Genomic DNA, 27,739 nt, shown 5'->3' on the forward strand with positions numbered 1-27,739 from the left:
ATTTCTTAGGAAGGTACTATATCTGTTTTCATCTTTTTCTTTTTTTTTTCAATTAATTAATCGAAAGATGTTGGTATTCTTGTTGATTGGGTTCCAATTTTGCAGTGGTTGATAGATCATCCGGAGTTCCTTTCACACCCAGTCTATATTGGTGGAGATTTATATTCCGACATGATTGTCCCGCTTGTCGTTCTACATATATTAAACGGTTCTCTCTCTCTCTGGATATAGCAGAGAATTCCTATTTCCTGAGCTCAAGTCTGGCAGTGGCAGATGAAGGGCGTATAATCGATACATGTTCCTACTGCTTTTTTCTTTTCTCAAGTTTGGGGTATTCATATATATATATATGTTACTTCTATTCAATTTCAAAGTAGATCATTTAACCACTAACATAAATTATTCAACTCTCCTCTACATTCCAAAATTCAAATTGATTTGCCTTAATTTATTGTATATAGTAATTTAATGCAAGCTTCAAGTTTATAATATATTGCAGGTAATGAATGGGAGGAAAAAACCATTCATCAACATCAAAGTAAGTAGCTGTTTTTCAGAAGACGGGTGCAAAAGAATTCATTTCATTTATAATCTGTGTGTGTGTGTTAGTTATTATAGATAGCAGCAGGAAATAGTATAGCAGTAGCGTATTTCAGTGCGGTTCAAGAAACTCTGAAAAACCTTACCGAGCGCGACAATTCGACAATCTAAGCTATTTAATTCCTATAATAATGAAAATCATAGTGGTAGTGCCTATTTGAAGTATATATGGTATATTGGTATCCAGTGCTTAAATATTTAATTATCTGGAAGTCAGGAATTAGACGTTCACACATTTTGGAACCATATTGCTATGTCTCATCCCCGAATTGAAGCCAAAAGAAAAATGTTGGAGAAGAAAGAAGATATGTTGATGAGGACAACTCCAGAGAGATCCTTGATCCAGAACCTCCTCTTCCAGCATTTGGCTGCATGTTAGGTCTCTTAATCTTTATCATCCTCTGTTTTAATTTTTAACTTTTAATAATCCACTGGCATCAATAAACTATAAATGTTTATACCATTTTTATTTTTCAGGATTATCTTTTATCTTTTGTTATATTATATTATTGGGCTAACGATGATAGTGTCCAAGAAGCATTGCAAATTCGAAAGGTAGGAGGTATGAGGTATGAGGGAGGATATCACTGATCAGAATAGTAATACTATTTGTAATGAAATGAAACTCTTTTAAGAAAGTAATTAAACTATGTATGTGATGATGAAAATAGGGATGATCAGTAGGGGAATGGCAGAGGGCTACCTTATACACGTGAAATCCAAAGCAGCTTCAGTCATCATGTAAATCTAAGCAACAAAAGGATACCCTTCTCTTATTTATAGGTATTATATAAAATGTGTAATGTCCAAGTCTAACTTACATTTTCTTAATAATTATAGTATAGTAGGTTTCTAATTTTTGTGCTTTGAAACAGCGGTGATCGATCATGACTTTTTAGCATGGTTTTCAAAACTGGACCGGACCGGAAAATTGGGAACCGGTCGATCATGATTTGATTGGTTCCATTTTTCCTTAAAACTGTTTTTTTCCTCAAAATTACTGGTTTTGGTCAGCAAATCGTTGAACCAGCCAGTTAATCGTTTGAACAGTTTTAATTGTTTTAAAATTTTTTATTTTATTATTAAAACGGGCCAATCGTTCGAGTCAAACGGTCGAATCGTTCAAATCAATAACCGGACCCCTGACCGGTTTGGTTTTAAAAACCATGTTTTTTAATGCCATTCTTGGCCACTCAAGCATGGATACATTCTCTCAATTACTCCATTAATTGTTGATGACTGGAGGTCCTGGGTTGTGGATGGCCAAGTTGGAGGGTAGGCTCGTTGTGTTTGGTTGTGGTGCAGATAAAAGGGCTTATTCCAATAGCATGGCATTTGCAACTGTGAAGGCAAAACATATATCTAATTCCTCCACACCTTTGTTTTCTTCAATGTCATGCACAAATAGAAAAGAAATGGAAGACATAGTCATAGTAATATAGAATAAAGGAAAGCTGATGATGTAGTGTACGTTTTTCTTATGCAGGGCGGACGGCGGAGGACACACAGCTCCAGAGTACCGGCCCAAGGAGTGGTTTGCCATGTTTAAGTGCTGGATATATGAGCAGCCTCTATAGCTTAGTTATACATTCAGCTCCAGAGCCTGAGCTTGAAACTATTGGCCTACACCATCAATTTGGACGAGAACTTTGTGGATAACCTTCTTTTTTTTTCCTTTAGGGTGTGTTAGGCCAACGTACGTTTATGATTTTTTTTTTTTTGTAAGAAGGAAACAATCATGTTATACCACTAGATAATCACTTCTTAGGTTGTATTTAATACCATTACCACTTCTATTTGTAATATTTTAGGTTGATTAATACAATTTTTTAATAAATTGTTTTGTCACTTCACATCACTGGATAACCACTTTTACTAAAAAATATAAGCATTGGATTAGGTGTTGACATTTATAGTAGAAACACCAAACTGAAGAAAAAACAATGATATCAAATGTTGTATTGATGACTCAAACCATTTTATGGTCGAGAAAAATATATTCTCATAAAATTTGTATTGATCAACGTAAAACATTAATTGCAAGTAGAAGTGGCAATGATACCAAAAACAACCTTAGTCTTCTGTTTCTATGTTTGTTTAATTCTTGCATGTGAAATGTAAAGTGTGGCCGGTGACTATTTTTACTTTGTAGTTTTGTTTAGGGAAAATTGCACATTAGTACCCTGTACTTTGGGTTTAATCTAACTTTGGTCCCCAAACTTCAAAATTTATCAATCCAGTACTTGAACTTTTAAAACATACCAATCCAGCACCTGAATTTCCCTAATGTGCCAATTCAGTCCAAAATAAATATGTATTCACATTTTACCTTCAATGTAAAGTGGGGCGGGGTTTGCAATTTGGTATGATTTCTAACCTCATAACCTTTTTTTTTAATTGAAAGGAGAGGAATATATTCATTTAGAAAAAGTTACATGAGGGGATTGCCTCGGGTTGTAGCGAACTCCGATTTGACCCTCACAAGAAAAGTAAGCAAAAAAGATGTACTGCCCGGTTATCTTGCCTTACAATATGTGCAAAATGTATATAATTAAAAGAGGTTATGAGTCGTCTCAAGTGGCTTTTATGTAACTGTTCAATCTAGTGAGCAATTCGATTTGTTCTTGCAAAATCTATTAAGTGAATTTGAAAAGAGTACAAATGCAAATATGTACTATACAAAATATAAGATTTTGCACTCAACAAATTTGCATTTGTACTCCTTCCAAACTGAGCTTATAGTATTTCTTTTCATGTTTGTTTTGATTTTTCTTTATTCGTAATGGAGGAGGTAACATGTGAGCCAAATTTTTGGATTAAAACCTGTAGTATCAACCTTGTGATGTCCTCGTAAGAATTCTAAACGCTTGTGGTAGTGATAAAAAACGACCTTCCTTTTATATATAACAGAGGAAGAATTCATTTTATTGGTCCATTGGTGTAAGACTCTATAAGAACTACGTGGACATCGGTTTCCTATGTAGCCTTTCCCACCTCTTTGTAGAACTAAGTTCCTTACAAGCACCCCATTAAACATAATGGAATATATCATCACGGTTATCACATGTCAGTATTCTTGGGAGGCATCACATAACATGAGAAAATATGAGGGCATGAAATCAAAGTAGAGGTGGAAGTTCTCTAATTGAGTGATTATTGGCGACGGGCAAAAGCGAAAATAAAAAAAGAAAAACCAAAGAAAAAGAGGGAGAAGAGAAGAATATTCTTCTCCCTTGGATCCCAAAAGCTCTTTCTTTCTTTAGTTTTTATTTTCACTCAGTATTAATAAATATTTTATACAGGAATTACCCAACTTGCCAAGGTTGGAAAGAGCTTTGTCCTTTTCCAAAAAAAAAAGTGTGCATGGGGCTCACTTCCATCATCAGTCATCACCAATGAGCTTGAGATTTAAATGGCCAATCTGAGGAATGTGTGTATGGCCGACACATTTCGTTTTATAAAAGGGAGCAAAAAGCGTTGGGTTGGGGGGACGTAGTAGTAAGGGAGAGTGCATTGATTGGAGTACAAACAAACAGTGGAGCTGGAATCCGTAATCCAGTTCCTAAACTTTTATACCTGTGTGCGTAGTGTACCCATAGCCATACATACATACGTACATGTAGTAGATGTAATGAGACACTTGTGTTGTGTGAATGAAGAAAAGTAGTGTAGGTAAAAAAGTGCAGCAGAAGATCCGGGACTCTGTCTCTGTACGACTGCTTTCCGCCAGCGCAGCCATCTGGAATAGGGGAATATATAGGAATAATAGGAAATATCTTTGTATCTTCGCCATTAAGCAAAGCAAAGAGGAGTATTAAATCAAGACCCAAGCACATTTCAGCACTCCCCAATCCATCTCAATATCTCATTGAGGGGTCGCAACTGGCAATAGGACTGAAGGAGTCACAACAGAACAGATATAGATGAGGAATCGGAACCGAGCGGCTTTTAAACTCCTTGTTTTTCCCTATTATTGTTAATTCATGTTATCTGTTTTCTTGAATATTGATCCATCAGCTTTCAGCCTTTCAATAAATATTTCATCATCAAGTCCTGGGCTCCTGGGCTCTCCCCTTGGCCCTTTCTCTCTTGGGCTTCGGGTTGAGCCCATTGAATTTTTGACAAAATCACAGAGAGCGAAAGAGAGCAAATACGGAAACTTCGGCTTCAGTCTTCCACCACCTACACAAAAGGAGTGTCTGCAATTCACGGTGGGTAAGAAAAGTGAATAGGAAATCCCGTTTGGTGGACTTGGAACACAAATGTAAGCCTTTATATATAATATTTCTTTCTGAACACTGACTTTTATTTAATTGAAACTCATCTGGGTTTGCCATTGGATTTTCATTTCCTTACTTTTCTTACCCCAAAATTTAAGTTTCATTTCCTTGATTGCTCGGATATGAGATTGACGAGACAAATCAAGGCAAATAATATGGTAATGCCGGCATTAATTTGATGAATTCAACATATAAAACATGGACACGTCCGGCCTGGCCTGATCATCAATCTTCACCCAATGTTAGCCATCGGCTTGGGTTCAGTACTCTGAACCGTTTGAAGTGTGATGCCATTGCCGGAGGAAAAGTGGGATTGATCATTGATGGTGTCACAAGAAAATCCACACATTAATAAATGATTGAATTGGCGATATGTCAAATCAATTAGTTGCTCGCGGGTCTTCTATGACGACGACTTCGACCCCGGTTTAATGGAACCTTTTCTTATGGGAATATATATGTTACCGATCATTCTTAATAAGTAGTCTCTATCATCAAAGAACATGTGTCTGCTTGATTCTACTTTTACCACAACACCCATCTCTTCTTCTACATACAAGGAAATTTTGGATGAAGTCGTCTCTTCTTCCTAATTTTTAGCCGAACCTAGCTAAACAGAGTGTTGATGATATAACTTCCTATTTCAGATGCTGGGTTTATTTACTCGTGTTTCTTACTTAATTTAGTTTGTGGGAAGATGAGGGACGGTGCTCATTTCCTATTCACTTCTCATGCACTACAGCAGACTAGTTCCTTAGCCTCAAGCCACCTTTGTTTATTAACCTTCGCAATGAAATCATCAACCATCCTTTTAAACTCCTCAGCGGGCATCTCATCAGACTCTTCTTCAGCTGCTGCTGCTTCTTCTTCTTCTTCTTCTTCTTCATCCAAGTTCTCGTCACTTTCTATATTTCTATCATCTTCTTCTCCTTCTCCTTTTCCATCTTCCCCTCCCCTTTTCACACCCTCTTCAATCAAAGGCGTATCCGGCTTCTGCTCCTCTGTGATAGAGCACCTCCGAAGGCTTTGGTTCCTCCTAACATACACATCATAAGTGTCGCTAATTGCTGAAGATGAGTGCGAGCCTGTGAGCTTTGATTCTCCGACCAAGATGGCGATTATGAGGTTGCAGATGATGAAAAGGTATTTAGGGTGGAAGATGAAAGACCCAATTTTTGGGAGATGAACAAAGAGAAGCAACCTCATGGAAGAACACAAGGATGGAAACCACAAAGGGCTAGAACAAAATAGGGCACAAATGGATGCAGTGAAAAAATAGAGGATGAATTTGTTGAGAAGCTGATCCCTCTTGTATTTGTTCATGGCTTGAAGCTTTTCTATCTTGATGGGATCCATTGAAGATGGGTTTAAACTCCAAGGGGATCGAGGAGGTTCAGTGGAGTTTCTTTTGTAGCTTTAGAGGGAATTTCCAGGTGAAAATTGAAGGGAGAGATTCAGAGATTTAGAGGAGGATATAACAGGCTCTTAGGGAGGATATATTCTCATCTGACTGAACGTAGGGCAGTGCAAGAGGTTTGCTTATATAGTAAGGGAAAGGAGGGTTAATATTATAAATATGCATGTTGGTGACAAGGATTCATCACATGCTATTTCTTTATATGCATGGGACCTAGCTATATAGGAGAGTGACTTTATTGGGGGAGGACTGAGGAAGGTATTTTCCCTGCTTTTGCTTTAACTTCTACTGTTAGTTTTGATTTGATTTATCACACCCCAGCTCAACATTATTTATAATTTTAGTATTCCTGGATTGTATCATGAAATAATATTGACTTTCTGATCTGAACTCTGAAGGTTACTTAACTAAAGTAATTTCCTCATAAAGCACCGAGTTGTTGGAAATGCATGGAGAGTGGAGACTCACCCTCACCGACGAAGGTAATAATAACTACGACCCACATAATTAAAAGCATGTCTAACTTTAACTTCAGTGAGAGGTGCATGGAATAATTGGAGTTAGTTTTGGTAGAATTGAAATTTGCCATGCTTAATGCTTTTATGCTTTTAGCTATAGCAAGACTGTAGGAGTTGCTTTTGGTTGTCATATGGTTCACGTTTCATTTCAAGTTCACTTTTAATTATTTTTTGCAAAATAAAGATTTATAAAACGATATCAGATATCATCTTCTACTAATATACTTCGGTCCGGTCCAATCCTGTCCCATTGTCATGCAACCACTAGGGGTGCAGTGCAAGTTGGGCTGGCTGAACCGGATTTTAGCTCAACCTAGTCCCAACCCAGGAATTGGGTTTAAAGCCCGAGTCTGAGGTTAAGTCAAAACTATTTAGTCGAGTTCAACATCTACTAAAATTTGATGCATTTTCGAATTGGGTTTGGACTAGGGTTGGGTTCTGGTTGGTCAATTAGTCCATACTAAAAATTGATTTCTATGTATGTGTGTATATGTATGCATGTATGCATATATATGTAAGAGTGATCAAATAGGTAGGTTTTATTCAGAGCCGAATAGAATCAATCTCGAATTGGCTTTGAACCAATCCTACCCAATCTATTACAGAGTAGGATCTAGTTCCAAATTCTTAGAATTGACCCCCACCTATGCTGGTTCCAAGGTCTAGGGTTTTACCCTACCCAAACTAACCCGATGAACCAGTATTGGTTGGCCTTGGTGTAGTTAGTCTTGGAATTGAACTTGCCTTAAAGTAAACCCCAAATTATTTTTGAAGATGTGAAGATTTGTACTCAAATATTCATGGTTACAAAGGACATGGTCTTACTTGACCATTGAGTTATTTAAGTGATTTGATTATTTGTTTTCATTTTAATATTTGAATGTGTATAATAAGTAATGCAAAAGATAATATTTAAAAAAAAAATTATAATTAGAATGATATGTTCTAAATCATATATTAATATACTATAATAATCTACATATTAAATTACTCAATTTAATCAATAAAGATTATATAAGTTTTAAATTATATATTATATTTACTGAAAATCAAGTTTTTAAAGAATATCATTTTTTTTAAAGGCAAGAGTAAAGAAAAAACAAGTTCTACAGGTAAACCTTAAAACTGACCTTGGTACCAACCTTTGCAAGGTAGGTTTCGATTTCAAAAACCTAAAACCAATCCCTCCCTACAAGGTAAGTTCCATGTTCCAGGTTCTACCATAAAACTGAACCGAACCAAATTGACTCATGCTCACCCCTACAAATAGTTTATTAAAAAAGTATATATATAATGAGGTTTGGCTCAAGATCAGGTAGGGCTTCCTAAAGGATAGGCCTGAGCCAGTGAGCCTAGGCCGAAAAATTTAAAAGCCCAATATTTTGGGCCTAGCCCCAACCCGAGAATAAAAAATTTAAGTCCTTTTCCGGTGTAAAACTATAGGCTGGGTCAGTTTGGCCTTGAATTGGGCCGGCCGAAATTACCACTGAGCATCGCCGACACCACCGCACGCACATTAACGAAGAAATGATACAGCTACAGGTCTACAAGAACTGTTTATTGTTAATCATTTATTATTATTTTGCTTGATAGGGATATATACAACGAGGTAACCCTCCCCCATCCCCTCAATTAACTACACCTCAAACCTGGTGACGGTGAGATTTGATCTCAGGTCTCTGCTACAGTGAGAAAGAGATCCAACCAACTGAGGGGGTGTGGGGCTCACATTCCCATTCCCATGGTCAAACTAGGAAATTTAGCTCCACTTCCCATACATATGTACATGAATCATGAATTTGTCTTTAAATATTCCTTTGAATCAACTTTGGGAATCGAGCATGTACCCGGCTGCAGCAACAAACTGGAATATACTTTGCTTAATTACTCAAATCTCCCTCTATCGCTGACCTTGTGTTCAACTCCAATTTTCAGTCGCAGAGCACAAACGACTAGGATTTAGCTAGAAACGCAGCTCAGTCAACAAATTCGGCCAGGTTGATCTTGCTTCCCTTCTTCTTTGTACAATGTAGAAAGATGCCAACTAAATTAAGTTGCATGATGAGTGAATCTGAGTTCGTTTCCAATTTTCAAAATGCATAGTTGAGAGGAAGTGGAACGAAATCAGCTTGGCATTGCATGGGGCTAGGATTCGGCCCAACTAGTTATATATATATATATATATAGTTAACCAAACTTGTGGGCTAAGGATCCCGTGACACCTCAACACCCAAAATCCCAGCCGTTGATATTAATTAAATTTGGCAACAAGTAGGCGAGCTTGACACCTGCACCTTTAATTGCAAATAATATATCAATCAAGGGAGTAACAAAACAGTATTTTTGTTATATACAAAGCTAATAATTAAGTATATGTAGCCACCACCACCACCACCACCACTACTTAATTTTAGACTTTTAGTGGTGAGTGGTGAGTGAATCTTTATTAGGTTAGGTAATAGTCTCCTGTAGATGCATCATCTATATGGGGATGGACTGTAAAGGGAGATGAGGGTGAGGTAATCAGCACTCAGCAGTGATTGGTGCTGGCTCATTGATCGCCCTCTGAATTCTGATTTATGATTTCTAATTGTTGGTTTCAACCTTCCTTCTTCAATCTCCCTATACCACTTGTTTGTAGCTGACCTCTTTCTAATATGTATAATTGACACTAGCTTTTGCAAAAAAAAAAAAAAAAAAAAGAAGATTTCCCAGATTCCCTTTTCACAGAGAGAGAGAGAGAGAGTAAAAGTCAGAAAAGGGATATGTGAAATGGTATTATTGTATGTGCATTATAGATATATAAAATAAAATAATGCAAGTAGTACATAAAGTGGAAGAGTGGCAGGGAGGAACAATATAAGAATGAGCCTTGGTAGAAAAAAGTGCAAAAAGGGGAAGGCTGATAAGAACAAGAGATATTTTTAAGTCCCTTGAGCTCAATTTATTTGCTAATGATGGTTTATTTATATAGTCTTTCATTCTGTGCCCCCTGCCCCAGTTGCATGCTTATGCTTATGCTTATGTAAAAGTTGTGAAAGGGATTGAGGCACACCATATTTTCTTATTCCCTTGCCCCTTGGGATGTTTAGCTTACCTATCAAGTCTACAATTAATGAAACCCTATAATACACGTTAAAACCCTAAAGTAATTTCCTCTCTTCCATGTCCATCTAAGTAGGTAGGGGTACCAATTGATCGGTTTTGGGGTGGATTCCGCCAAATCAAAACCAGTTTGGGTGGATGAACTGGACCAATAAGACATATTAAATTGGATCAGTCCAGACTTAATGGTGCAAAGTACTTATTACATTGGATTGGACTTGGTCCATCCATAATGGATTGGGTACAACGACTTTCTCTATCAACATCAAATTCTCCATATGACAGTAGAAAGAGAAAATGGTCAAAATAAGCCAAAGGTGGGATTCGATACTCATTCTCCACTATCAACAACAAACTAGCGAGCTTTTAGATGGATTGGACCACATCAAATATATATGTGCCTAAGTCTAGATTTAATAATTAAACAATACTCAAATTTGAATATCCGAATCTTAACAAGAGTGGACTCGAAATGGATTTGGGATATTGAAAACCACTAATACGTACATTAAATTGGAATTCAGAATATCTTAATTGAAATGTTCTCCAACCTACAAATGATTGAAAGAATTTGTAGCCCTACTTACCCAAATGAAGGTACAAATCAATTGGCACCTTTACCTATTGCCCCACTCAAAACAAAGTGTATTTAATATAAAGATATTCATCATTCCAGTGTTGTCAGCCTTGGATCAGACACACATCCGTTTTGCTTACAGGATCATACACACAAGCTAGCCTAACCATTGGGTTGATCAGTGACCAGTGACATCATACTCAAATATATTATATAAAATGTTGACATCATACTCAAATGTTAATTTAATGGTTTGTTGTCAACTTAGGTTTTAAGTCGCTTTATTTGTATTTTGACTTCAAACATAGATATTTTATACATATATTATCTATATTATCTATAAAAGAGCGAATGTTCTTTTTTTATTAAATTTTTACTAGACGTTTTCTACAATATTTGTTAGAGGGCATATATGTCCTTTACTCTCATTTCAAAAACTATCCACTTATAATCGCTTAGAAACTGTTTACTTATAACCGTTGAGAAACTGTCCACTTATAATCATATAAGGAAATGTCTATTGTCTGGAGTAGGGGGTGAAACCAAAGAAATTGATATTGAGAGGTTGTTGAGAATTGCAGAAGAGGATAATGAGAAATTTTTGTTGAAGCTCAAAAACCGGATTGATAGGTATTAGAGATTCTCTTTTTTTCTTCATTTCCTTTCCTTTTTTTTTTTGCTGAACTGAATTTTTTTCCCTTGAATATACTTACCAAATTACTTCCTCTACGTCTAGGTTGTGCTCAAAGTTGGACTTGATATTCTCAAAATCGAAATCCAGTTTGAACATTTAAAGTTGATGCAGAAAGTTATGTGGGAAGAAAAGCTTTGCCAACAATCTTCAATTTCTCTGTTAACATACTTGAGGTGAATTAACTGCATTTAATATTTTGATCACCATGTATGGATGTAGAGTTTCGTTTGGCCTCTAATCTTTGATACTGCCACATGCAAATGCATGTACACGTTTACTAATATTATAAAAAGCATAAACATACAAAAAAGTGAATAGGCTTAAAAAAGTGGCTAAAGTAATAATTCAAAACATATTAAGTGGCATGAGCCCCACACTTTGTAGTCCAGCGATTTTTGTACCTTCCCCTAGCTCCTGGCATACAAAGTTTTTATATCATAGAATTGGATTTCTCAATAATGTACTAAGATTTGACTACAAACTGAAAATACAAACGCTGAATGCAGTGAAAAGTGCCTTTTCTGCTCACAGATCCCCTCTCCCATTGGACCCTATTTTGCTTGTAACAGAATTTGGAGAATGCTTGAACCACACGCTGAAGAAGAAGTCAATCTTAAATGATAATAGGCACCTTAACAATGTTGCGACCTGATTTTAACACCTGAGAGACCCTTTTACGGACTAATCTCCCTCAACAATTAGAATTTGTAATTTAACAATAGCCCTTACTAATTTGCCAAACATAGATATTTTCTGGTTATGTGGAAACATAAATCTAAGTGGACTGCTCCGGCGGCAACAGAAATTCTATCAGGGATTATCTCCACCTCTTAACGTTTTACTGCCAAGTTTCTTCTATGTATTTAAGAAATTTACGTCCATCTTGTGTTTAATTTCTGATTATAATTATCTTCAGAATGACATCAATGATGTTCAGAAATATACCATTTACTTTATACCTGGGTGTTGTTGAAAGTAGCACAATGTACCACCAAATAGGGTCTTTGTTTATTTTCACACATTTTCAAGAACAAACTAACAAAATTGTAAATCTTCAGCCACTTTGGCCAATTCATTTTGACAGAGTTGATATGGTCCCAACCATGTGCAAATCTGTCGAGCTCTTGGAAGCATCTTCTCTACCAACCTCATCCAAATTTTTTGGTTCACATCCTTCATAATTTTAACTTTTCTGTTTATTTGTGTTTAGATTCAAGGGTTGTTTGGCAAGTATTTCTAGATAGATCTTTCAACAGTCCAATAGATGAGAAGATGCATTAAGCTTTTGGATTTTGTATTTAAAACAAGGTTCAAAGTATCGATACATATCAGGTTGTATCAGTCAATATGTATTATATCGGGGGCTTCCCGATATGCCCCTTATAAGGAGTGTTTCGGGGCCTCAACCGGTTCAGAGGGTGGATGGACCTTAACCGGCCCCTCTAAACCAGATTAAAAAAAAAAAACTAAAAAAATGAAAAAAAAAAAGCTATCGATACTGCCCGATATACCACTACCAGCATATCAAGCGTACCGATATTTTGAACCCTGATTTAAAGACCAAGATTGTTTGATTGCATCATGGTCTACTGGTTTAAAACAGTTGGGAAGGCTACTTTTAGTGTCAAAACACCAAAAACTTTATTTAAAGCTTCATGAGCTTTTCCATTTTCCGCACACTAGTCTTCAGATCTTTCAATCTACACAATGCCAAATGGGAGAACACCATTTCTTTTGGTCTTTTGAGATTCCAGCAGACCGAAAGATGCACCAAATAACTACCTAGATTTTCAAGTTGAGAACTGTAAAATATCAAAATGTCTGGTGCAAATATCAAAATATCAAAGAAGCATGGTCTGTCCTTTCTACCATAGATCTTTTCCCATGAACCCTGAGCATAAATTGATTAATAAACTATTAGAGAGGAATTGAGATCTGCTCTTGTGAGCGCTCTTCACACCGACCTCACAGCCACATCCCACTGTGTATTGAAAACATCTCTCATAAATAATAACATACAAATATGGGAAGTGTTCCCGATGTGTGGCTGGAACACACTGTGAGATTGGCGTAAAGAGTCTCCTGCCCACAATAACTTTGCCCACGTCTATTCACATATCATCACAGCCACACATGAAGAATGTCTCATCCTTCTCCATAGTATTATGTACAGGGTAATGTGAGAGTAAACGTATGCATGAGTTATTGTGGGCAGGAGATCCGGAGTCCGTGGATAATGTTGTTGAAAATCCACAAGCAACAACAAAACTAACAAGCTCTATGATGAAACTGTAGAAAGCATCTGACGAGGTTTATATGCAGGTATCACTGGTTGAGATCATTAGCATTCCATCTCAGCTTTCCTTATACCCAATAATTCGGAGACGGAGAAACTAGCCAAGCACATCGGTTGAGAATCATGTCAAAAACTGAATATCGCCAAAGAGTCTTTTCCCACAAAACCAATTAAATAAATTCTAATAAAACCCAAATAAGCCGTTCGTTTTGTCCACTAGCAACCGACAAAAATGGAATGGTAATGATGCCAAAAAGTGTTAAATACATTCGATGGGCTTTTGGAGACGATGAATCTTGAGTCTGGACCTTCTGCCCACAAGAACTCGGATCACGTTTATCCACATAAAATTATAATCACATATGGGAATATTTCATCCTCTACATAGTATTATGCACAGTAGTGTGTTGTGGGTAAACGTGAGCAAAGTTCTCGTGGGCAGGAGATCCGATCATTAGAGAGTGATGGAAATAAATTGATAAAAAATGCTGTCAGTAATTATTTCCTTGCAAAAGCAGGCCTTGAAAACACAAAAGTCTTCCTTCACAAAGCAATAGCAACCGATTTTCTGCTTGTAGCTAAACGTGTCAAATGAACATGAAATGGTTGTTGGTAACTAGAATACAATGTGAATCCATCCAACCAAACCTACACATAATAAGTTGCAGAATATTTTTCTGTCATTAATATAAAGCAAATCCCTTAATAAGAAATAGGAAGAGAAGAGTGGGAATCAGTCAAACAATGGTGCTCCATAAACAGCATAGTAGCCACCTTATTTGCAATGTGTGCCATTGAATGACTTGGAAGAATGCAATCTCACCAGCATGACTCAAATATCAATATAAATACCATCAACACAAGAGGTTAGAAATCAGGCCCTGTGAATACAAAACATGCAGAGCAGATTTGAAAGGCACACATATTCCTTAGAAGAAAGAAGTTAGAAATCATTCCAGAATGTGTATAATGGTGAGACAAACTAGATCATAACTGAAATGATCTTCAAATTGTTAGATTCAGTTAAACAATTACTTCCTTTCCTTTCCTTTCCTCTCTCTCTCTCTCTCTCTCTTCATTGCTAATCCTGATTCCTCTCAGGAGTTGGCAAGTCTTAGTAGTGTGATTGGAATTTCTCCATACATTTATGAGAATCCAAAAAAGTTTACAAAAAAGACCCTCTCTATGAATTCTTAGCATTATAACAATCAAAAAATGGATTTTCAACGTTACTTTTTCTTCAATTGTTGCCACTCAAAGAACTTCCTTAAAGTCAAATAAATCGTTTAGTTTTACTCATCAATGCATTGTTGGATAATAAGACACGTTCATGATAAAAGAATAAGGAAATTTACCATTCAAATCAAGAAAAAGGATACAAAAAAACAATGCCAATACAGAATGCCCCGACAATACAATATCAAGACAATGATCTCTCAACAAACTCAAGAAACTAAACATCAGAAAGCCGCCAAAATCGTTACAGATGTACTACTACAGGGGATCTCAAGCACAGAAAAATAGACCTAAAGGTTAGAGTCAACAGTGAGAAAAAATCTGATTAGAAATGGAAGGTGTGCAATGGAAATTTTCCTTGCAGCCCTGGAAGGAATAGCGAGGACTATGTTGCTCGCCACCCATTTAAAAATAATAACAAATCAAAACACTCCAAGTCTATCTAACCTCTAAGCCGCAAAACTGGATTACTGGCTTCCTCAGAGAACAACAGCAGCTTTTTCTTGGAAACCAAGTAGAGCAGGATTGGCTATCAGGGGCTCATAGTGATCAGCTCCAGCACCACATCAACCTGAACATACAAAGATATTAAAAAAAAAATCAGGGGTACCTGTGCCATTTATCTACAAATAGCTACTGTCAACAAGTACATAAAAAGAACATTAAAAATGCAACAAGTCATGATGGATATAACCTCTAAGCCACAAACCTCAGAGTACAACAACAGCCTTTTCTTGGAAACCAAGTGGAGCAGGATTGGCTATCAGGGGCTCATAGTGATCAGCTCCAGCACCACACCAACCTGAATATACAAAGATATTAAAAAACAAATTTCAGGGGCACTTGTGCCATATATCTACAATAGTTCCTATCAACAAGTAAATAAAAAAACAAGAAACTGCAGCAAGACGTGGTGGTTAATATGATTTTACCAGACTTTAATGAGAAACAGTAATTTGTCATATTTCATCATTTTTATTGGTTGGTCAGTTGGAATAAACCCATAAACTGGAATATGTTCAAACTGGATGTTGCCATAGTCTGACATGATGAACTGGAATTTTATCTTTGCTGCTCTTTGCAAGTTTGGATTCAACAATATCTGAATTGATTTAATTCTTCTCTGCATGTGCAATTACTGGTGTTCAGTCATGATTAATGGATCTCCTACTGGTTACTTTCACTCTAAAAGGAGTTCAAGGCAAGGTGATCCCCTCTCTCCTAGTCCTTTTATTCTTGTGGAGGAGGTTTTGAGTAGAGGTTTGAATGCAATTTACCAAAAATGGTTTTGTTCTTTATTATGCCCCTTTCTAGAGGTTGCATTTCTATGTCTCAGTATTTTTGCAGATGACACTATAATCTTTGCTAGAGAAGAGAAATAGGACCTTATGAATCTCATGTCTTTTCTTTCAGTTCATGAGAAAGCATCTGGCCATTGGTAAGTAAAGAGAAATCATGCTTTGTATTCACCCAAAGATGAGTGCTTCAACTGTGAGTATGATCAAACATGTCAATGGTTTTAAATAGAAACAGTTTCCTTTTATCTACCTTGGAGCTCCCATTGGTTTTATGAAGCTAAAAATTGTTGATTTTGAGCCCATTGTTATGAAAATTCAAAAGAAAATTGAGGGGTGGAAAGATTATTATCATCTAGAGAACACTTGATTCTCATTAGGCATGTTCTTCAATCTATGTCAATTCATATTCTTAGTGTTGTTACTCCTCAAGTTGTTATCAATAGGATTCATTCTTTATTTGCCAATTTCTTCTGGGGATCTTGACCATGGAAACAAGTTGCATTGGGGTTGGATGGCAAAAAATCTGCAATCCTCTCAGGTGGGGGGAGGGGGGGGGGTCTTGCCATTAGATCACTCTATGATGTTGCAAATGCTTTTACTATCAAAGCTTGCTTTCGTCTTATTCAAAGGAAACATATGATTGATGTTGCAAATGCTTTCACTTCCACCCTCTGTCTTTTATGAGAATGGGCTCAAAAGTTTGGAAACATATAACTGAGTTGAAAGATACAATGGTACTTTATTGTAAATGGGTTGATTGGGAATAGTGAGGTTTCTTTTTGGTATGATAATTAGATAGGTTCAGCCCCCCTTGTATATGAAATGCAAAATAGAAATGTTCAAGACTTCTCCTTGAATCAAGTCTTACTTCTAGATGGCAATTGGCGTTTTGATTCAGTGATTCCACCTCCTCAATTCATTATAGATTTGGTTGAATTGACTAGAGTTTCTATTATTGATGAAGATGATAAACTTCTTTGGAATGTGAATCCAAATATATGAGCTCTCTCTCTCTCTCTCTCTCTCTCTCTCTCTCTCTCTCTCTCTCTCCAACCTGGAACATTATTAGAATTCATAACACAAATGCGCATTAGTTATGTTTTTGGAATTTGGGTCTTCCTACAAAAATTTTTATTTTTATTTGGAAGTTTCACCATGGCGTCATTCCTCTTGATGATGCTAATAATAAAAGGTGTACTCAACTTGCTTCTAAATGTTGTTTCTTTGTTGTCATAGTGTTGAAGATTTTAAACATGTTTTTGCCAATAGGGCTCTAGCAAATAAACTGTGGAACTATTATAGCAATCTCTTTAATGTCCCTATATTTCAATCTCAAAATGTGGTTGACAATTTATATGTGGTGGAACCTTGTTGTAAGACATTCTCAAGTTGATCACCTTTACAAAATTCTGCTCATGATGTGATTAATTTGTAAAGAGAGATGCAGCCATAGATTTGAAGGTCAAAGTGCTCCAGCTTCAACTCTCATTAGGAAAATTAATAGATGGTTTATAGAATTAAGTTTGGTTAGAGCAAATCCATCTTTCATCGACAAGTCCTTTGCAATAGAAGTTCTTAACATCTCCATCAGACAATTAAAGAGAACTAGCATTCATTGGGTCTACAGGAAGCTCCCTATTGAATTTCATTTTAAGTTGAATGTTAATGGGGCTCATTGCCAAGGAAATCCGTGTAGAAGTGGAGGAGATGGTGTTGTGAGAAATGACATTGGTATGCTCTGTTTGGGCTTCCATAACTATTATGGTGATGGCTCTTCTATCATTTCTGAATTATTATCTCTTTGTTGTGGTCTCAAGCTTTGTCTCAACCAAGGTATAATGGTGGACCTTGGTGGTTGGGGTGGAAAGTGACAACAAATGCCTGGTTGATATCCTTCTTAAGAAAAACACTATTCCAAATGGAGTATAACTTGTATTTTGCATGCAATTCAAAAAATGAGATCCATTATGCACACTAAATTCTCTCATGTTCTTGGCCAATAGGGGCATTGATCAGAAAAATTTTTTAATCTACAGCTCCTTGCAGAATGCTCCACACAACCTAGTGAAGCTACTAAAAGAAGACTATCAGAAACATCCAGTTTTATGTATAGGGTAGTATTCTTTGGCTCTTGTTTGTGTCCCTATCCATTGTTTTTCTTTATTTTGTCTTGTAGGTTGGGTTGAGAGGGTGAAGTTGTGTGCTTTGTATTTGGGTTCTAAGGCAAGACAGGCTACATCCTCCCTTGTGTTAATCTTCCTCCCTTTCGATAATGATTGATAAATAAAACCATGACCACAATACTGCACAGCCCTTGAGACATGAGAATCATAAGCACAAGCGCCTGATGTTTCCATGCAAAAACAAATCATATAGTTGACATTTTTGCCATGACAGTCGCAAAAAGAACTGCATCTATATGATGATGATAAATGACTATTTACCTGTCCCTTTCATGAAAAGAAAAAAAGGAAGTTCACAAATTTCACTCCTTGGACGGTGTGGAAGGAAGAAAACACAGTTCTCTTCATCAACCATTCCATCTGATCCATGGGCTTGAACCTAAAAAATGTTACATTGATAAGGCAGTTAGTAAATACAGTTTTTTTTTTTCTGAAATAAAACTTACAAACATACAAAAGGTTAACAACAAGAGACACTAATGCTCTACCAAAACTGTTAAAAGTGACATTGCCATAAGCTTGATCTCATCATAACTATAACCAGTCCTACACTCTACTTAAATTGTAATACAAGTTCAAACTAAAGCATTTTAAAAATTATAGTGTGTTCAATAACTTCCCATAGTTGATGGAAAGAAAAGAAAGGGAACAGATGCTCTATATTAAAGATCTTTTTTTTTTTTGATAAATCTCTATATTAAAGATCTATTGATGAAACACAAAACTCAGTATACAAAGAGACTCACAAATCTTAATGGAAAGTGACATCAATATCCACATTAATGGTGTCCAATGGAAGATGAGACAACTGATTCCAGCCTTTTTCTTCTAATTCCATCTTTCATCATCCTGATGCTTTCTTTCCCTACTTGGCAGTATCTATTATCTTACATTCTTACTCTCAAGACACTCAACCAGCTGCAAAACTTTTTCCTTTAAGTGATGCCCTATAAATCAAAAAACCAAAAGAAAAAGTTCATTACTCCTTTTCAAGCAGTCATTTGATGCACTGCCTTTCCCGATTGAGCTTCAAATTGGACCTGCTATGGGGAAAGTTTCCAGGCTAACGGTTCTACATGCTGTTAAATTTCATTAGATTAGGAAGAGAAGAGGAAGAGAAAGAGAGAGACGGCATTGGTGCAATAAGCCAATAAGGGTACAGGTATAAGTGCAAATTGTCCAAATGTAGACTTGTGCAGCATCAATTTAAGTATGTGATATAGGTAGACGTTTATATAAAGAAATATATGTACTCTGAAAAGTCATTATCATGTGAAGTTTATAACAGGGAATGTTAGCACATCAAGTTTAGATAGCAGTAAGGCATGTGTGCAAGTGATCATCTCACAAATCTATACATTATCGCTAATCAAAATTCACATAGCAAAAGGTCAAAATAATATGTCAATGTCAACTTCTCAGAAAACAATAGAGGTAATAAAATCCACTATGCTAACAATGTTCCACATCTCATCAAAACAGAAGTAAGACTCAATATCGAAAATCCAACAGGTTTAAGTACCAAAATAGAACAAAGGAATAAGCAAAATCCGGCTAATTAATGCATCTTCTCACCACATATATCTCCCTCTTGAACTCAGTTGCTAGACTCTCAATCGCTATATCATCTCCAAAAGCAGCGGCCCGTCCTTCTCTGTTCTCATCTACAGTCAATAAGCCCTCTTCGGTGTATTGCAAACTGATGATGTCATATTTATCGTCAGCACTACCAGAGATGGACATGTATTTGGTCCAACTCAGGCTATCATCCACAGGAATGCATCGCTCTTTATATATGGATTCCGCAGCCATTTCCCTTCAATTATATCAATGAAAAACAAACAAACAAATAACTAGCTAACGCCAGAGAATCGATCACTTTTAAGAAATGCCCACCCTATTCGCATCAATAACACATTTACTATTACAAATTGTACCCTTTAATTCGATGCGCCTCTCAAAATCCTATCTAGTAAAAACTAGAAGGAAAAAAGAAAGCATCTTTATAAAACACACTAAAAATACAAAAGTTACCATATTAAAAGCGTATCACAAGATACAAATGAAGGTTCAAAACCAACTCCAAAAATGCCAAAACACGAAAAGGTTAAAGAAGGGAAAAATAATAAAAACAAATTATTTCTTTTCAAAAACAAAATCATATACAGGAAACCCTAAGAATTGATTACCTCTGCAAGCCAAGATCAACGAGCTCGTTGATGGCTACGTCCAGAGCAACGCGATCCTCCTTGTTCGCCAATAATTTCACCTCCTGGACGACATGTATACCCCAACCAGCTTTCAAATCGGGAGAGTAAAGATGTTTAATGACCGCATCGGTTGAAGCTCTGTCGAGACCACCCTGGGATCCGAGATCGTCCAAGAACCTCCTCACCGTTCTCCGCCGTAGTTCTCTGGCATCGATAGATATTCTCATTGCCTTCTGCGATGCTGAGAAGAGACAGTTGCCATCGGCCTCAACGTCACCCCCATGCGAGAGTTGGAAAATCATGGACCTCGCCGGAGAAATGTGACCCTGGGGATGCTTCCACAGGACTCCCTTCGCATGGAGTCTCTGAAGATATCGCTTTTGCTGGTCCTCTAAACCGCTGACAGTTTCCCAGCTCTTATTGCCTGTGAGAGCGACGGTGTCGGGAGCACAGAAAGAAGCTGAAGTAGCCTCTCTCCATGGAATAATCGGTGACGAAACATGAAAAGTTTCAGCGATGGCGGTTGTATCGCAGAGAAGCTTTCCCATTTTCTCTTCTTTTTAGTGAAAATTCTTTATTTTTTTCCGTTCTTCTAGATGGAGTCGCATGAGAGAGAGAGAGAGAGAGAGAGAGAGAGATGGATGGAGAATAAGGGAGGGAAGGAGGGATTTCAGTTAGCAGGGATAACTAACGGATATATGGATTCGGGAGGGTTACATCTTACATCATACATGTAGCGAAATCAAAATCGTTTATCCGCTATTTGACTCTTCTTGGGGCTCCTGCTGACCGTTGACTGTCATGCTAATTTAAGCTAATAGGCCACATTTTAGGGTGGGTGGGTGGTTGGCTGAGGAAAACCCTAACATAAACCCGACTTTATTATTCATTAATAGACAAAAAACCCGAATAGTTGAACCTCGGATGAAAAGTCGGATTCGGGTGACCCAATTTGAGCGAATACGCCATTGTGGGTGGGGCCGGGGAGTAGCAGGGTAGGCCTGCAAAGCACAAACTGTTTAGGCCGATAATAAAGATGGGTAGCGTTTAGCTTGAGTTTATTCCGCTGGCGCTGACTCGCTGAGCAAGGACAGAAAATGGGAGTAGAGCTTTTGGCCGACGCCACGCCCATCCAAAAGCTACTTATTGATCTCGTATGATTATTTCCCATTTCCCTCAAACACTCTTCACTCTTAGATATGTTGTGTTGAAGTTGGGTCAAGTTGTCCAAGGCCTCAACCCTCAATCAGGGGTGTCAATGGACCGGTTTTGAGTAGGACTCCATCAAAATTAAAATTCATTTTAACAGATTGGACGGACTAACAAGACATATTGAATTTAGATGGAATGGACGGACCAATATGACATATTGGATTAGACCTGATCCGTCCATAATGAATTTATATTGAATTGAGTCAATATCTAGTCCATTGATAAAAGATAAGAACATAGGTGTCAATGGACCAAGTTTGAGTTGAAACCAATCTAAATTAATAGGAACTTGAACAGATTGGACAGTCTCTAAACCGATCCAAAATGGTCCAAAATATTCATTGGACTAGATTGGACCAGGTCCATTTGTAATGGACTCACATTGAACTGAACCGGATTGGACCAAATCCACCCCTACCCTCAATCCTTACCTCATGTATCGCAATATATCTTAAATCATTAATGATATATGTGCTATTTGCGAGCCAAACTGAATCTGAAACAGTTGAGCATCTGTTTAGTAGATGCACATTGGCTCAATCCATTTCTCATTTCGACCTCCCCAACAAGATTTTAAAACATGGTTAAAAACCTAGGAAGACAGCAAGCATCAACTCTATGTTTTTTTTTTTTTAATTTGGAATATGTGGAAGGTTAGAAATAAATTTATCTTTCAGCACAAACAGATTCGTCATACTAATATTTATATATTAGGAAACCAAGTTTGGAAGAGGCTTTGTTATATCTTTGGGCTAACCCTTCTCCAAGTGATATGGAAAGGAGGTTTCTCCATCTTCATTGGGCAAACCTCTATCCATATGGCAGAGTTGTGGCTTATTCACGAATGAGTCAAACAAGCTCTTCAAAGAGGATATTTTAAGCTGCTGCTTGAGTCCTGCCCGGTTCTTTCTCAACTATATCAGCTCTTAATTAAATCCTGCCGCAGTCAAAAATGGCAGAAGTAGGGGTGCTCATGTTCGGTTGTGGGGCTTTTTTTAGGATTGAACCAGTATTATCGGTTTTTGAAAAATCGGTAACCAAAATTAAATCGAAACCAGTCGGTTAATTGGTTGACCAGTACAGTTAATCATCGGTTCGATTCGTTGGTTTTTTGGGTTTTCAATTTTTATAATATGTATTATATAAATATATAATAAAAATTATAAATATATATAAAAATATATTTTAATTAATAAATAATATATCATATATTATAAATACATATATTTATATTTATAATATATAAAAAATAATATATATAATATACATAAATATATATAAAATATATAGAATATATATATACCGATTGGTTTGGTTAACCGCCAATTTTCTATATTGATTAACTGAAACCGAATCGATACCTTCAATATTTTAAAAACACCAAACCAATCAGCTTGATTAACCGATTTTTCAGTTCAGTTTAGGCCGATTCGGTTTTTTGGTTATTTTTGCTCACCCCTATTCAGAAGTACGCTAGAGTTGATGGATGATCAAATTCCCAATATCTTTTTGTCTCACTGTTATCGTGAAGCGAACATGTGCACTGACATGTTAGCTGAAAAGGCTCATGACCAAGAACATATATAGAATTAGGTTTTTTGATAATCCTCCGAGTGATCTTGTGCCTTTTCTTTGGGAGGATGTTTCTGGTATTTTTTGTTTTAAGATCTTGTAAACCTTCTTTGTGGTACTTTCTGTTAAGCTTTAGAATTAAAAAAAAAAAAAAAAAGTTGTTGGGTTCATATTTTTCTGCTTCAACCTAAACTCAACTTCAACCCAATCTAACCCAAGCCTCTATCACCCCTTGGGCCTTGATCAAATATCAAGTCTACCAACCTAGATTCGGCTCAAAATAATCCCAATTCACAGCGGGATTGGGTTTGCATGGACCCAAGTGGGCTTAGGTGGGTTGGTAAGGTTTGGAAGCCTTTTCATTCATCTTTTGCACTTTCACCTTTGATTTGGATTTATATACCAAATATATAAACATTTTATATATAAATGAGGGGGCATGCACATTAAACTTGGTGTTAACAATGGATAGACAAGCTTGGTTCGCTTTATATGAATTTTTTTTCTATGTACAACTAAAACTCTTTGTAAAATGGGGTGTTGCTACAAGGTTGGATTAAGCTAATCCTAGTCTAACCTCAGGCTATCCAAGGCCTAAACCCAAGCCCAACCCAAGTTTAGGAAAAGGATGAGCTTTTGCTAGAAATCAAGCCCAAAATTCAAGCATCCAGGCCCAACCTGTGCAAAAACTCGTGCATGTTGAATTTGGTTGGATTGGGTTGTAACTACTCAAGTTGCAGCCTCACTAAAGTTGAGTTGTAGAGACTAGAGACATAGAACCTCATTAACCTAGAGCAACAAGTTGAAGCTGAAAAAGGTTAAAATTGAAACTCATCAAATTTTGAGTTCCACATTTGTAAGAAAATACGTAGGACTGAAGAAATTGGACTAATATATACAAGTCAACAATTCAATCCAATCGATCCTTAGTGGTGTCAATTAGACCGGATTTGGTCCAATCCGATCTGGTCTAATATGAGTTCATTAAAAATGGGCCATGTCCAGTCCAATCAAATGAATACTTTGAATCATTTTGGACCGGTCCAATTCAATGTGAGGACTCAGGACTGTTCAAAATTGTTTTAAGTTAGATTTATTTCAATCTCCAATGACACCTGTATTCTTATCTTTCATCAATGGACTGGATATTGGTCCAATCTAGCTCAATTCAATATAAAGAATCCATTACGGAAGGACTAGGTGTAATCCAGTCCCATAAATACTTTAGACCATGAAGTATAGACTCATCGAATTCAATATGTCTTAGTGGTGCATCCAACCCATCCAACATGATTTTGATTTGGACGAGAAGAATCCCAAAACCGGTCCATTGACACCCTTACCAATCCTATTCCATATTATAGGCATCTTATTATCTGTTGTACTAGTTGTTTTGGAAAAGAGGTAGCATTACTCATGGCATAAATTGAATGGACCGGAGCAATATCAGTAATGTAACATGTATGGAAAGGCAGTTGGAAGAGGCATCTTGATAACCTTTGAGAAACACATGAACACAGTGGACTAATGGACTTTTTATTTTAAGTGTGAACTATTGGGATATGCGCGCATAAGAAATGTTGGGAAATAGAGAGATGGAGGTCCTCAGATGAGAGAGAACATCATATATAAAAGTTTTCTTCAAAATGCTGTAAAGCTTAACATTTCCCTTCTCCAGTGTGCATTGTTTCCTGGTAGTGGTCAATCAACTGTGTCTCCCCTCTCCAAACCTTGAGTCAATGGATTCAGTGAATCCATTACCTAGCTAGGAACCCACCCAAGGTGCATGAAAAGCCTCCACAGAGACCAGCCATCTCTCCACTTATCCATCTGACAAGGATTTTCCTTAGATTTCAGCATGCTAGTCCACACACTAGAAGAAACTGAGCTTTCCCTCTCCACTGTCCAAAAGTTACTTCCATTAGAATGGTATTTAGCTGAGAGTACCTTCACCCACAATGCCTCACGCTGGGTGCAAAAACGCCAAGAAATTAAGTTTTATAACTACCTTTCTAATGGAAGTAACTTTTGGACAGTGCAGAGGAAAAGCTCAGTTTCTTCTAGTGTGTGGACTAGCATGCTGAAACAAAGTTTTGTAACTAGGGCTTTATTTCTTCAATTCGGCCCACATCTACTAGACCTAGCTAGGCCCCCATTTTCTTTTGGCTTTAGAAAGGTGCCCCAAGCTTTTCGATGTGGTTTCTTCTTAGTTTATTGAGTTTATATATCACAAATAGCCTTAGGTAATAAGCTCACCTGCATGTGGTATACTGGGACATATAGTCTCAAAGGTATTACTGTACGCCCCCCGCTTGTGATAGTGTATGTGACTTCGAGCCTTGCAGCTTGTTTTTCACTTTGTCCACCACATATTTCCAATCTGATGTTTTAAAGCATCGCAAGAGGAGAATAGTTGCCTGCCCAAATATTATTTATCATTAGGCTTCAAGAAGTTTAGATTGTTTTTATATCATTTTTATGGGTGTTACTTTCTTTCATTTTTCTTGCTCTCTGATCGTTTTTCAATGATATTTGCCTAATAAACTTAAAATTAAATTGCATTAAATGGATTAATGGATTATTTAAAAGGCCAAATTAGTAAGCCAAAATAAGTGAATAGCAATACAATATCTTCTCCAAAAGAAATAGCGATACAATATAGTCTATAGAAGGCACATCGTATCAAAATTTCTAAAATATTGAAATATCAATGAAACTCCGCTCATACCAGCAGACAATATTGGTTGGTATCATATTGTATCAAAGGTCTATCAATCTCTATCAATCAATAAAGATTGACACTGATTCTGCACCAATCATAAAATCTTTAAAAAAAAAAAACATTGATTGATTATCAAAAATAGTATTTTTAAGTATTGGTCAAGGTTTTTAAAGATTAAAGGCAAAGGAGAGGCTGTTGGGTGCCAAAGTAGAGGCAAAGCGTAAGCCTCGAGGTGGTTTGAAGCATTAGCTCAAAGTATAATAAATATAACTTTTTATTTTTATGTTTATAAAAACAATGTTTGTACATATGTATATATAGACACAATTTATTTCATTTTATAGCCAATTTATATATTTTTATTATATACATATTCTTTTTCAATATGAGCCTTGTGTTTTGTTTTTAATTTTATTTTATATTTACAACTCTACTTATCTAAATAGTTACTATATATATATATACATGCATACTGAAATTATTTGTAATATTTTATGCATTAATACAATTTATTTATCTTATAGCAATTTTTATAGTTATATTCATTTTTTGTCTTAAAATTAATCATATGTTTTATGGTAATATTTACCTAAATAAAAGTATCAATTTATTTAATTTACCAATGTAATTTTCATATAGTTAATTTATATATTTATAAACTGTGAGGTCTAAGCATCTCAAAAATAGAGGCGATAGCCTATTAGTAGAGGGGCAAGGCGCCTGGGGACTGGGGCCTTGCGTACCCACGTATATCTTAATTTTGGCTCTACTTCACCTTGAGGCATATATATATGCATGCCTCACACCTCGCCTCAGTGCCTTTTAAAACTATAGTATTAATGAGATATTGAGATTTATTAGTTACCGAATAATACCCATGTATATCTTAATTCTTCCACTATTTATCAAATTGTGAAATGTATCCCTATATAGTTCGTACTTCATATATATAAACTATTAAAATATGTGCTTCTTATGTTTATATCTTATATTTAGTTATTAGTGGGGTTTAAATAAATTTTGCTAGTGCATTCTTTTTTGTTTAATTTAATAGTGGGCTTTAATTCTTCCACTGTACCCATGATATTTGTAAGCGTATAATGGTTAGGAAGAAGTCCACATTTTGGGCTTTGGGTAAGTGTTCATTGGATTTCTGGGCTGCTGTATACATTGATTCAACCAAAGCAATCAGAACACTTTGACTAATGATATTTGCACTGGGTATGTGTTTATCCTACTTTGAATACTAGCATGTTTCAATAATATAAGTTAAATGGGTTATTTGAATCCCATTTTTCCTTCAACAATAATTATTATATAAGTTTATTAAAACAAATAATTAGTATATTATTGTGTAAGACTCCTCAATCTATTACCTGACTTGGACAAACTTTGTAGAGTAGCAGAAATAACCCATACAATCACAACCATACTCATAAGGGAGGACACAAATATCAATATCTGTATTCCAAGTGTTTGGTTGCTTTTGGTTGAGTTCATACAAAAGAAAACCAATGGATTTGGTTTTGGGGGAAGGAAGAGATGAAGAGTAAAAATAGGATGGAAAAAAAAAAGCGTATAATTCTGGGATTCTTGAGCTATACAAATTAAGAGATAAATAACAAAATTATTAGCCTAATAATGGGCTTTGTTAAGTAAACCACACATGAAAAGACCACCACATGTTCTTTGCATAGGTGGCAATCAGTCATTGGATTTACGGAAAAGTCATTAGCTATGGCTGTGTTTAGAACTGATGTAAAACGTCATCAGTGTAAAAGAACACCGATCACGTTTTACATCGAACCATTAAAAAGTA

The 27,739-nt window shown here is 36.3% G+C and overlaps 1 protein-coding gene and 1 long non-coding RNA gene across 4 annotated transcripts; one reads left to right on the forward strand and one right to left on the reverse strand.

Moving 5' to 3' along the window:
* Positions 1–4,375: 4,375 nt before the first annotated feature.
* LOC148800907 (uncharacterized) lies at positions 4,376–9,520 on the forward strand. The gene is made up of 2 exons (XR_016084291.1): positions 4,376–4,864; positions 6,696–9,520. It is a non-coding gene; the product is annotated as an uncharacterized LOC148800907 (long non-coding RNA).
* Positions 9,521–14,757: 5,237 nt separating this feature from the next.
* LOC104592836 (uncharacterized) lies at positions 14,758–21,152 on the reverse strand. 3 transcript variants are annotated; one of them, XR_016083431.1, is made up of 6 exons: positions 20,394–21,142; positions 19,780–20,020; positions 18,951–19,151; positions 18,466–18,583; positions 15,433–15,525; positions 14,758–15,294 (listed from the first exon to the last, which is right to left on the reverse strand). XR_016083431.1 is itself a non-coding variant. In XM_010252345.2 (5 exons), exons 1-4 carry the CDS (start codon positions 20,960–20,962, stop codon positions 15,434–15,436), a joined length of 1,020 nt encoding a protein of 339 aa, XP_010250647.1. In that variant the 5' UTR covers positions 20,963–21,152; the 3' UTR covers positions 14,758–15,294; position 15,433. The 3 variants fall into 3 exon arrangements, 2 of the variants coding, with proteins under 2 accessions (XP_010250647.1, XP_088755732.1); XM_010252345.2 differs by lacking the exon at positions 18,951–19,151 and having other exon boundaries at positions 20,394–21,152; XM_088899606.1 differs by lacking the exon at positions 18,951–19,151 and having other exon boundaries at positions 15,418–15,525; positions 20,394–21,152.
* Between the last annotated feature and the right edge of the window lie 6,587 nt (positions 21,153–27,739).

The sequence above is a fragment of the Nelumbo nucifera genome, chromosome 3 (genome assembly GCF_055504915.1).
Source record: "Nelumbo nucifera cultivar China Antique chromosome 3, China Antique-T2T, whole genome shotgun sequence".
Taxonomy (NCBI): Eukaryota; Viridiplantae; Streptophyta; class Magnoliopsida; order Proteales; family Nelumbonaceae; genus Nelumbo; species Nelumbo nucifera.